A 13,061-nucleotide genomic window follows, 5' to 3' on the forward strand; every position below is an offset into this window, starting at 1 on the left:
CTAAATGCTGGGAACAGCTCTAAAGGTGAGGCGGAAGTCAGTGCTTGCAACACACTCCGTGGGTGTATTGGATCCTTTGCAAAAACAAATGGCAATTACCTGTTTCTTCTTGTTCATCAATATCCTGAGGGTCTGAGCCACTTCTGCTCCGATTTTCTTTGTATGGTCTGGCTTTTCGAGTTGCCATCTCGTCATCAGTGCCATCTCCACTTTCACCCTTAAAAACACATCACATAATAATAAAAAGTGTATTTATTTAGTTAGCAGTTTTCTAACCTGCATTTCTTGCACAGCCAGGCTTAGGTATCAACTGCCATCTATTTTCAAAGTTATAAAAACAATCTTGGAAACACATTTTAAGAAAAAAAACCACATTTATCTAAGGTAGGAATGCTGTAAGTGGCATGTGGAAGTACATTATTAATATGTTTTCAATTTAGAGTACACAAAAGAGACGGCAAATTTCACCATTGGGTTGGCTTTATTTTCCTTAAAGCAGCTGAAAAGTTTTGACCGTTTGAATAACGAAATCTTTTGAGTGTTTGCTATGCTGGATCTAGATTCCATTCCTTGGCCATCATTACCAGGGAGGGGGGGAGGACTTCTGTATTTGTAATGCTTACTAAACCAACTGCTCAGATGTTTGAATTGTCAACTTCCTTACACAATAGCCTAGACTAACTGGCATATATTTAACAGATCAAACCTTCTCAGCTGTTTCACACATTTCACTTGCAACATTCTGTAGACTTTTATATATATATAAACACACACACACACACACACACACACTCTCTTTAAACAGGTTCACTGTTGGAAATTATGCACTTATCCTGTATTTTTAAAAGTTGTTTTTGTATTCTTCTATCCTTATAATTTTTATATAAATATAAAAACTTAGGTTGACTTTTTGAACACTAAATGTAACCCTTGGAAAGCACCCTAGTTGACGTATCTATTAAAGATGCTTGCTTGAGCTTATTTGGGGGGGGGGGGGGAGAGGAGGGTCTGTGTTCCATTATTTTTTAATCATTTTCTTTTCCAGCATCTCTAGCAGTGAATGTTCATTAGTAGGTCCAGAAACTTGACTTTAGATGATCTGTCTTCCCATTTTGTTCATTTGCTTGGCAGGGAGAAGTAACATTTCCAGGCTAGGCAAAAATACTGCACATGCTTCAGATACATGACCCTTCCCTTGCCTTCAGTTTCCATAATACAGACAAAGGTCTAATTCATAAGTCAAAAATACCACCCAGAATTCTCTATTTCTGCCTTTTATTCTATCACGTGTACACAAAAAAACCCCTATACTTATTCTAAATAAATGAATGCAAACAAGTAACAGTGCATAATTTCTGTTTATAATGCATCTTTATCTCTGCAGCTGAAGTTAACTATGCAAGAAATGTACAAAACAAACAGCTTAAATCAGCAATGCAATACCATTAAGTAAGTGAAAACCTTACCCTCAAGAGCACTTTTTTCTTTTTCTTGGCTGTGCTTATCCCTAGAGTATTGTTTCTTTGCACATTTGGTTTCTCTACGCCTTTGGTCAGGTTTCCTGGGTTTGTATTTCTTGAGCTCCAGCGTCTCCCTCCAAACAACTCAACAGCTTGAGCCAAAGCTGGGCCTTCATATCTGCAATCCTCCTAATGAAAGTCCCCAGCATTATCAAAATGGATCAGAATTTAAAGAGAAATACTTGTACTTCTTTTCATTTTGTGCATGCACACTACCATAAGGAGATGGGGCAGCCAGGATTAATTAACACTTGGATTTTTGATATATGGATAATTTGATGTATGGACATTGATCTATTCGTCATCGTTATATATACTTACTGTTTTATTCTATATATAAAACAGAGCTATCGATTATTGATGACTGTGTAATAGAGTGAAAGTATGCTCTGGGGTGTTTTCCATTAATATAGGATTAGGGCCTCAGCAGCTATCACAGAAAATCACAGAAGCAACAGTGGTGGGAAAGGAAAATGGATCACTAAGTAGAGTCTTCTAGGGCACATATTCTATCCCCATTTACTTTACCTGGTACAGGCTGACATATTGCTTCCGCAGCCACTGCATTCTCTGGTCAGGAAATTTCTTCATTTTTCTTATAGCTTCCATTAATTCCAGCAACCCCTCAAAAAGCATTCTGGCAGTATATTTTGGAGCCACAAAGTGTAACAACTTATTTTCAGTAGTTTGAAGCCCATATAAGAGTGTTACACCATTCTCTTCAAGGGACATATTGCACAGTTTATTTTGGACGCAAACAGCATGTATATCAACTCCAGAGTGGCCCATATACACAGCTTTTGCTGAAAACAGGTCTAAGCAACTTTCCACCAGTCCATTTAATCCAGTATTGCCAAGAAATTGAAATTTACCAAGTTCAGAAGTGCTTCCCAGCACGTTCAGTTTCACTTTAGAATTTGCAGAACAAGCAGCGTTGGATTTCATCCATGTTAATGTGCTGTTGTCAGGCTGGAGCTGAAGAAAACAGCGGGCTGAAAAATGCGTTTCCTGGTCATAATGTATCACTGTTGCCCCTTGTAACAGGAACTGGTGGACATCTGCTCTGATTGACAGCACGTACCAGGGAATAAGCTCTATTCCGTGACTAAAGGCTCGTTGCTGCTCTTCAGCAGCCTGTGTGGTCCATTCTTTGGATTGTTCAAATATGTCACTTTCAGAATCGGACAGATCTCCAGTGATAAACCTGCAAACCAAGATACAATAAGGTTTCCATTACCACACATTGTCATGGAACTTTTTTCCATACTTTGTTCACACACTGTCATACAACCTTTCCCCATAATTTGTACACATATCTGCTTAATACACATTGAACCCTCTTGCACACTTGCTATCTGAAGAAGTCTCTGAGTGGCTTACAATTGCCTTCTCTTCCTCTCCCCACAATAGACACCCTGTGAGGTAGGTGGGGCTGAGAAAGTTCTGAGAGATCTGTGATTGACGCAAGTTCACTCATCTGGCTTCATATGGAGAAGTGGTGAATCAAACTCTGTTTTCCAGATTCAAGTCTGCCACTCTTGACCACTACACCAAGTTGGATCTCAAATTCATCAATCTCATGATGTAATCTTCCCTCAAAGCTTCTCTGTTTGCCGCTCTCAGGTCAGTAATGGAATGTCCTGGAAGATTAAAATGCTTTCCCATTGCTTTTTGAGTGTTGTGGTTTCTAATTCAGGTGGGTAGCCATGTTAGTCTGAAGCAACAGAACGAAGTTTGAATCCAGTGGCACCTCATATCTGAAGAAGTGTGAATACACATGAAAGCTTATGCCCAGAATTAAACTTCGTTGGTCTTAAAGGTACTACTCGACTCAAACTTTGTTCTGTGTTTTTAAATTATTCTTATTCTTTTGCATAGGGTTTGTTTGTCTGGTGTTGAGACTGGAAGGGCACTGCTGACTTTTGATGGTATATGTAACACTGGAAGATGAACAAGTGAATGAACCTGAGATGGAGTAAGGATGGAGCTTTCTCTATGAGTCTGATTTGAAGGCATGGGAAATAACAGAAAAAGCAACTGAAGAGGTGTTGGTTGTCTTTACAGACTACCATAAAGACACTAAGAGAAGAAATGGCTGTTCTGAGTGGAGCACAAGTGTTTCTTCAGGTACATAGCACTTAGAGGTATATTTCTTTAAATTTTCCTTTTCAAACGCAGCTACATACCATTCTAGCAAATGAAAGATTTCCACAGTTCTCATTTTAAGCAAAACTTTTGAAACCTCTCTCTGAATAAAGAAACAGTATACAAATTCAGAGTGAGAATAAATGCCTATTAAATCATGAGTAAGGCTTCCTAAACAGTTTTCAGATGTCAAGAGGTGATATGAAAGGACAACAAAGGAGGTCACAGACTTTCTTGGCACAAGAAGCTGCTTAACAGCCCAGAGAGAACAAATGCCAGATGATAATAATTCTATCAGGAACTATTTTGTCAGGAAGCAAAGATGATTTCATCCACATATGCTAGAATAAACACATTTAAAACACGAAATCGGTACTTCATCCTCAAATAGGCATTTACTGGTATTTATTCAACAAAATGCTATCATAGCAGCATAGTAACCATAACTAACAATCTTTTTAAAGTCATAAAACAATCGCAAAAAATAAATATAAAAATATTGACAGAGCTAAAAGAAAACCCCACAGGATGAAGACTAGTAACAATTTCATGTTCTAAGTGTGTTTATTCCTGCATACGTAGATGAAATCATCTTTGTTTCCTGATAAAATAGTTCCTACCAGAATTATCATCCATTTAGAGTTTTCTGTTTCAGCCAAAGATATTAAAAGCCCACTAAAATAGCCAGGTCTTCATTGGGAGCAGAAAAGAACTCTGGACAAGGATCCTACAACACTGGCAGCCTGAGGCCTCACGGAATCAATTCTCCCTTTGGACAGGATTCAAAGAAAAGTCTTCACAGCCACAGGGGTCAGGGAAGAAAATGGGGAAAAGATGCTGTACCATGTATATAGCACCCACACCACATAAGGCTTTAAAGTATGAAATCAGGACCTAATCAGCCCCCGGTACAAAGCAATATGAACATATGAATCTGCCTTATACTGAATCAGACCTTTGGTCCATCAAAGTCAGTATTGTCTTCTCAGACTGGCAGCGGCTCTCCAGGGTCTCAAGCTGAGGTTTTTAACACCTATTTGCCTGGACCCTTTTTTGGAGATGCCAGGGATTGAACCTGGGACCTTCTGCTTCCCAAGCAGATGCTCTACCACTGAGCCACCGTCCCTCCCCAATATAATAGGAGTTATTTGTTCCCTGTTCCCTGTCTCCACTGAAAGGCAGATCACACAGAGTTTAGCACTAGCTAAAGCTTCCTAATGCCATGAGCCCTGACGAGGAGGAGCTGGAAGGGTTAACAGACCTGGAAGAGTTGCCAGCCAGTTCCTCAGCTGAACAATCACTCTCCAGGCACCAATGTCAGCTGTTGATGATTAATCTCCTCTGAGCTCTCAAGAGTTCGAAGCAGGCTCTGGAAAGAACTTTCAGAGCGAAGACATGAGGCACGCTGAGTCAGGGAGCAGGCTGATTGAGACTCCCATATAGCTCCCACCCAGGACCTGGTAACTTTGTGGAAGCAACAAGTCTATTTTCTGGCTTGCATCCACACTCCTTCCTGATCCCGACCTGCTTGATTTCCTTGGCTTTTGGACATTGACTTCTGATTCCGGTTTGTGATTCTGCATTGGTGACTTGGCTCCTGCTTGACTTCCTGGACTTCGATCTTTGACTCCTGCCTGCCTGCACCCTGAGAACGTGACACCTAACCATTTATGATGATGATATTGGATTTATATCCCGCCCTCCACTCCGAATCTCAGAGTCTCAGAGTGGCTCACAATCTCCTTTATCTTCCTTCCCCACAACAGACACCCTGTGAGGTGGGTGGGGCTGAGAGGACTCTCACAGCAGCTACCCTTTCAAGGACAACCTCTGCCAGAGCTATGGCTGATCCAAGGCCATTCCAGCAGGTGCAAGTGGAGGAGTGAGGAATCAAACCCAGTCCTCCCAGATAAGAGTTTGCACACTTAATCACTACACCAAACTAGCTCACCATTCAGTGGGGAGTTATATGCAGGGCCAGATCTAGGGAGGGCAGTGCTTGCCCTGGGTGCCGTCATGGGGGGGGGGTGCCAAATTGGGTATGGAGTCCATTGTATTCTATGGGTCCATAAGATAGAATGGGCCCATAAGGGGGTAGCATTTTTAATTCCCCCCCTCAAAAAACATGTAGATCTGGTCCTGGTTATATGACAACTCCCCACTGAATGGACTGTAATAATCCCCCCCAAGAGCATATGTGTCAAAATACAGATTATGGCAGCAAGATCTACAGCTGAGAAAAAAAGAGTACATCCAATATATGAGCCAGCAAGAGCTACAGCTGAGAGAAAAGAGTATATTCAATAAATGAGCCATGATTGATAAAATGCATTTTTAGCCACAGCCACGGAGCCATCACATAAGCATCAAGTAGCAAAGCTGGATACAGAAGCACAGCCCAGCCTATGAATCTGATTCTTGCCTCGTCCAGTACTGGAATCACCTCTATCCCCAAACCACATGGTCTGACAATCAACATGAGGCAGGGCCATTTACAAACTGGCCATGTCCACAATTGTCCTAGTAGACAATATTTTCACTTCACCAGATATGAGGACCTCAACATAGATATCAAAGCTTTTCAAGACTTCCACATTTTGGATAAATACAACATCAGCCCCAGAGTAACTGCACAAACTTAGTCAAGAAGTTCAATGAGTAGTGGGGTGAATGGTATGCAAACGAAGTTCCTAGGCTTCCTTCATTATTTATTTATTGTATGGCAGAGTTACACACAGGATGCATATAATAATACAGAATATAAGAATATGCTTCCTTGATTCTCAACAACCATGAGCTGTCACTACCCTGAGTTTGACCTAGGATACCTGGAATAACAAAACAGATATTTTCCAGACAGCAGCAACAGACTCTCCCACCCCTACACACCCATTCATTGCTTTATGCGTGTGCAAAGTGGATTATCAGGTCAGTACATGCTGAGCTAATATTGAATCCACTGATTCATCTAGCCAGATTTCAGTAAAGCAGATCAAATAAGCTATTTTTTCCCTACAATCTGAAATGGAAAAGTACCAGCTGAAAAGGGGAGCAGAAACAGCATCAAATATTAGTATAATAGATTTAGCAAGACTGTTTACTGGTGTCAGGCATGAACATAGGTTATTCTCATGCTCCCTTTCCCTTTCACATGACCAGAGCATGACTGAAAGTTCCCTGGTTTGCAAACCCTTCAATGATATGCAGTTTGCCATGGTGGTCGAGTATAGGTATTTTGGGCAAATTTGTTTTCTCCTCACAAACCAGGAGGCTAAACCACATCAGAATTTAAAATTCAATTGTGGGAGGAAATTGGATTTGGCCAAGCACCAGAGAACCTGGAGAACTGCTGCCAGTCGAAGTAAATTAGGGTTGCCAATCCCCATTTGGGAGCAGAAGATCCCCTGGTTTGGAAGCCCTCCCCCCCGCTTCAGGGTGGGTTGAATATCTGCCGGGCACCATTATACCCTATGGAGACTGGTCACCATAAGGTATATTGGAGGTTATAATGGAGAATTGATCCATAGGTATCTGGAGCTCTGAGGAGGCTGTTTTTTGAGGTAGAGGCACCAAATTTTTAGCTTAGCATCTGGTGCCTCACCTTAAAAAAAAAAAAAACCTCCACAAATTTCAAAAAGATTGGACCTGGGGGTCCAATTCTATGAACCCCAAGAGAAGGGGCCCTTCCTTCATTAATTCCAATGGAGGGAAGACATTTAAAAGGAGCAGGGGTCTTTTTGAGAAGGAACACACAGGAACGCAGTTCCGGCTGGCTTGGTGTCAGGGGTTGCGGCTCAATATACAAATGAGTTCCTGCTGGGCCTTTTCTACAAAAAAAGCCCTGTGTGAAACAGTGGTTACACTAGGGGGTGTGGCCTAATATGCAAATGAGTTCCTGCTGGCCCTTTTCTACCAAAAAAGTCCTGAAAAGGAGTGTAGTCTTTTAAAATGTGATGGCCGGAACGTCCCCGGAGTTCAGTAGTGCTTGTCACACTCTTGCTCCTGGCTCCACCACCAAAGTCCCCAGATATTTCCTGAGTTGGACCTGGCAACCCTATAAACAATACTAACCTTGAAAGTCCAATAGTCTGACTCAGTATAAGGCAAAGGAAATTTCATGCATTGAACCCTTCCTAAGGACACTTACAATAGAGAAAAGGCCACTGATATATATATATACAACTACACTACAGTACAACATATACTGTAACCCAAACAGTCTTTATAAAAAAATGGTTCTATTCAAGGGCTTTTTGGGCAGAAAAAGCTCAGCAGGAACTCATTTGCATATTAGACCCCTCCCCTGATGGCACCATTGTTACACACAGGGCCGTTTTTATAGAAAAGGCCCAGCAGGAACTCATTTGCACATTAGGCCACACCTTGTGACAGCAAGCCAGCTGGAACTGCATTCCTGCTCAAAAAAAGCCCTGTTCTATTTTATTCAAAGCATATTTGCTTACCAGTTTGGTACAAAAGAAAAGCCAGTTGCTTCCTATAGAAGTTATATGACCCACACTGAATTACAGTTCCACAATAAACATGTTGGTAGTTTAGGATGAAAAACACTGATTATCTAAAGAACTTCAGAGAAGCAGGGCACCCAACAACAGGGCCAAAATGCTATCTGCTCTATCACAGTTGTTAGTCCTCAAGCAGACTCCACAAAGAGCCACAAATAGAGGATATACTTCTCCTTCTGAATACCGTTCTAGCACTGTCCACTGATGTCCGCATATACTTATAACATTACATAAATGTTCTGTTTGCTTTCAAGTCATAAAACACTCTTTCTGTTCCTTTAAAAAAACAATAAATTCTGTAAAAGGCCTTAAATTTTGCATTGCTCTTATATAACATATATACAATGCAGTCTAGCTTTTTTTTCACTAGGATTTGCACTAGATAGAGAGAAACAGGGGACCTGAGGTCACAAAACACAAGCTTTCTCATGTGTCATAATTAAAATGACACCTGTGCTGAACGACTGTAATCTACTGTGAATATTCAAAGAGTTTATTAGCTCTGATAAGCATTCACCAAGATAATTTATGAACCTCAGATAACATGCCCTTAAATGTATTGGGATTAGGAACAATAATAAATAACCTTTATTTTGACTGGGTCAGAATGCTGTTCCAACAGGATATAATGTTCTGGGCTAAGATCAACAGAGATGCCATGGTACTATTCCTGGCATCTCTGTCCAAGTCCTAGTTGTATCTGTGGGTTTCTAAAACTTCACACACAAGATGAAAAGGCTTTGACTGGAAGTAATTACATCATGGGGGAACATAAAACTTAACAAGAAGGATTCCAAGAATCTGAGTGCCATAATTCCATACATGACTCTGAGAAAAAGTCTGGAACTGGAAGAAGTACAACAAAGTAGACACCTGCTTTAGTTTAATCATTTGTATACAGTATCATATTGAAATACAAACCTATAACATTGTAAGTTCAGTTTTAAAACCTTATTAAATGGTGCAACGGCTGCAAAGAGAAGATATTAGATAACATACGGACAACTATTTTTACTAAGGAAATAAATTATTCTATATTTACTAGCCTACCGCAGCTGGAATGACTTCGGCTGAAATGTGTAAGCAGCAAATGTTTCTAGTACTGAGGCAATCGCTGAATAAGATTTTATAATAATAATGAATAAGATTACAATGTATGAATATATGCAGACATGGAAATTATGGCCAGTGCTGAAATTTGTAGAAATTAGGTTACCTTTCATTAACTACTGAAATTGGGAAAATCCATTTTGTACTGTATGATAGCAGATCTTTGACTATATTTAGGGAACTATTTGTTTTTCTTGCTTTTTAACCTTTTCTTCCTGAAAATTTTTAAATGTCTCTGCTGTATAATGTTGTTTTGGTGGCAGCGAATACGATTATGTTAACAGAATGCTATAGTTGTTGATAAAATTAATTCTGGCATGCCAAATTCCACAGAGAATATTCCACAGAGAATAAGATATTCACAAAACCAAACTCTGATGACATACATACATGATGAGAATGTGTAAAAGAAATGAAGGATAAGATGAAAGGTAGAAGCACAAGTTATTAGACAAATAATATCATAATACCTGTGTCACCAGGAAGGCTTTTGTTCAGATACATAAAAGATTAGGGACTTTAAAAGAACAGTGAGGGAAAGAGTTGCATCTAGACCGGAGAACAACACTACACCTTGAAACTACACTATATCCCACAATATCCGAAAGTATCCCGTAATTCTCTGAAACAACTTTTAGAAGAAGCCGGAGGATGCAGCAAGGGGAAAAAAGCAGCAAAGTTCTGCTCTGCTTGTAGCTGCCAGCACCCAAAGGTGATGTACCTTTAACCTGATAGTAGCAAACAATTTAGGTAGCCAGAAGCAGAGAAATACTGTTTCCAGATTGGCTAAGGTAGACAATTTATCTAGAGACACTCGTCTTTAATAAGTTTTCACAAAGAGAGAGAAGCTTAATAGGCAGAAATATGTGGCTAGCTGAAATATGTATTTTATGGAACAAACGATTAAAATTAGAATGTTCCCTTGACAATGTTTTAGCCAATGCATCATCATACCTGTATTATATTTTTTTTTCATTTTTATTTTGTAATTCAATAGTATTTTTAGAAACTTACTGATAGCGGTTTCTGTCCTTCAAGGAATTTCTTCTGGAATTTCCATCATCATATTCAATAAAGCTGTCTTCTCCATCTTCAGATTCCAAGCTGCGGTTACAACTCCGAATGGTTTGGAAGATGTAGTTAGCTGTTGATTCTTTTTCTGCATTATGTAAGCCATCTTGACCTACCCGTTGTAAATAGTTATCTTGGCCACTGTATTCTGCTACAAACTTAAAAAAAAATATGTAGCACTGAGTATTGGGAAATGAGGTTTCCATTGGGGAAAAAAGTGGAATATGAATGAAACAAATAACACAATTACATAATAAATAGGGATGGGCACAGACTGGGAAAGCCTGGTTCAGTTTAGGTCTCATGAACACAGCAGCCCCAAATTGAGCACCCAAGCAAAACCTGCCTGAACTGAACTGGGTTTTTTGTCTCCAGGAGACTCATGCATGTCATTTCTAGGTGGCGTTGGGTGCTGCTCCTGATGTGCTTGCATTACCCAAAAGTGTTGTGAGCATGTTGGGTGACATGCTTACGTCAATTCTGGATGATGCAGGAACATTGGTGGCAGTGCCTGATCCCACCAGGAAGTGACATGCACATGTCGGGAGGCCAAACACCCAAACCAAACTGAGCAGAAGCTCCTTCCCCAAACCTCTATCCAGGGTTTGCGAACCAACCAAAGTTCAATCCAAACTTAGGTCTGGGTTCAAGTCTGTGCCCATCCCTAACCATAAATACATTTTAGATGAGCACGCCAGACCTATACAACTGGGAATTTGAATATTTATTTATTTATTTCTATTAGTATTCTGCCCTTCCTGCAAACAGGCTCAGGGCAGCTAACAGCAAACTAACATCATAAAATACAATAATCTATTATAAAACAGTATTAGAATAAAACATTAAGCAATTATTAAAACCATAATATATAAAATTAACTTCTTAGATGCTATATCTGCTGGTATGTAATGTATAAGATAAATAGATAAATGGACAGCGTCCCATAGTTCTTCATAGTTTCTCATAGTTTCCAGATATGCTAATAGCCTAGGTTGTTGTCTCACAAAAGTGCAATGATAGTAATATAAATATACCCGGCTTCTAGGCGGTTGGCAGCACTCTCCCCTTAATTCTTGAAAGTATGTTGAAACAATGCTGTTTTACAGGCCTTATGGAACTGGATGAGATCTTGTAAGGCCCTGATGTCATTTGGGAGGGTATTCCATAACGCTGGTGCTGCCACTGAGAAGGCTCTGGCCCCAGTCGAACTTAGTGTAGCCTCCTTTGGCCCAGGGATTGACAAAAGATTTAGGCCCCCTGAATGCAGTACTCTCTGGGGTTTATGCAAGGAAAGGCGATCCCACAAGTAGGCAGGTCCAAAGCCATATAGGGTTTTAAAGGTTGAATTGGATCTGGTATGCTACAAGCAGCCAGTGCAGCGCTTTCAGCACAGGTTGGATGTGCTCATGTATAGAAAATGTGCTGGTGAAGCTAAACTAGCATCCTGTACAAGGAAGTAGAGAAGGTCACTTGTTGTTTGCCAAGTGAAACCAGTCAGTTACTACCATATTTTGGGAATACATCTTACTGTATATGACCAAATATCAACTAGGATGTGAGTATGGACTGGGATTACTTGAACTGATCACATGCAATTGCATATATATTATCTGTTAAAGTACAATACCAGAGGGGACCTCAAGATCTTTTATAAAAAGGGAGGCTCCTCAGTTCTTGAAACTCTCTTATTTCACAATCCAAAGCACATTTTTTAGGGTGAGGAGGAACTCTACTTGGCTTGTGAGTAAGGAATTTGATAACTTGTGGCTGATGATACATTAATCCAAAACAGCAATCCTCTGAAGAGTTACTCCAATTTAAGTCCATTGATCTCAAAAGGATTAAACTATAGCATTAGATTTACGTAGCACAGAGCTCTTTTTTTTTTTTTTTGCTATTAAGTCACAATTGACTTTTGGCGATCTCAGGATTTTTTTCAAGGCATGAGACATTCAGAGGTAGTTTGCCATTGCCTGCTCTGCATCATGACCTTGGTATTCCTTGGAGACATCCCATCCAAATACTGACCAGGGCTGACCCTGCTTAGTTTCCGAGATCTGACAAGATCAGGCTTGTCTGGGATATCTAGATTGGGCAGCTCTGTGAATCTCCCAAGTTCACTGTAAACCCAGATCCCATCTTGGAGGATATTAAGTAGCAGGCTCTCAGAAACTGTTGCTGTGGCATCCTGTTTAATTGGCCTAAGTGTCCAGAAGCATTCTCTGACCTCAGCCAGTCCCTTCTTGAGAGGAAATAATCAAGACCTCTTTGAGTAAGCATATCCATAAACATGATCATATACCATTTCAGATTAAAGGGTTTTCAAATAGCTCTGCAACCACACCAATATTCAACCAAATGAGCACAGGACAACCCTTAATTCATAAGGCAACTGTAACCAAAGCTTTATTACCTCTGTGGTTAAAAAAAACCTAACTACTAATAAGATCCTGTGGTGCAAAACTTGTATTTCAGTTGGGTCCTGGAAATGTAGAGCTTCTTCTGTTTTCAAATAATAACCTTCAACCACTATGCTTTAGGGATGTGATGCGTCTGAACTACTCTACTTTCTTATTTAAGATACAATTTGTATACTATTTTAGAGAGGAAATTAAACATGTGTGTCTTAATTATGACTGAAATGAACTCATTAGGCTTATGGAGACCAACACCACTTTGGCTTTAACTTTCA

At 40.0% G+C, this 13,061-nt stretch overlaps 1 protein-coding gene across 1 annotated transcript in view; it reads right to left on the reverse strand.

Annotated features, from left to right (window-relative positions):
- Positions 1–13,061, reverse strand: part of PLCE1 (phospholipase C epsilon 1) — a 181,197-nt gene that overhangs the window by 43,322 nt on the left and 124,814 nt on the right. Inside the window, exons 7-10 of the mRNA XM_060241319.1 lie at positions 10,313–10,527; positions 2,049–2,724; positions 1,467–1,649; positions 100–217 (exon numbers count right to left, since the gene is read on the reverse strand). Coding sequence (XP_060097302.1) covers positions 100–217; positions 1,467–1,649; positions 2,049–2,724; positions 10,313–10,527 — 1,192 coding nt within the window. The remainder of the gene's footprint in view (positions 1–99; positions 218–1,466; positions 1,650–2,048; positions 2,725–10,312; positions 10,528–13,061) is intronic.

This window comes from Heteronotia binoei, chromosome 6, assembly GCF_032191835.1.
Source record: "Heteronotia binoei isolate CCM8104 ecotype False Entrance Well chromosome 6, APGP_CSIRO_Hbin_v1, whole genome shotgun sequence".
Classification (NCBI taxonomy): domain Eukaryota; kingdom Metazoa; phylum Chordata; class Lepidosauria; order Squamata; family Gekkonidae; genus Heteronotia; species Heteronotia binoei.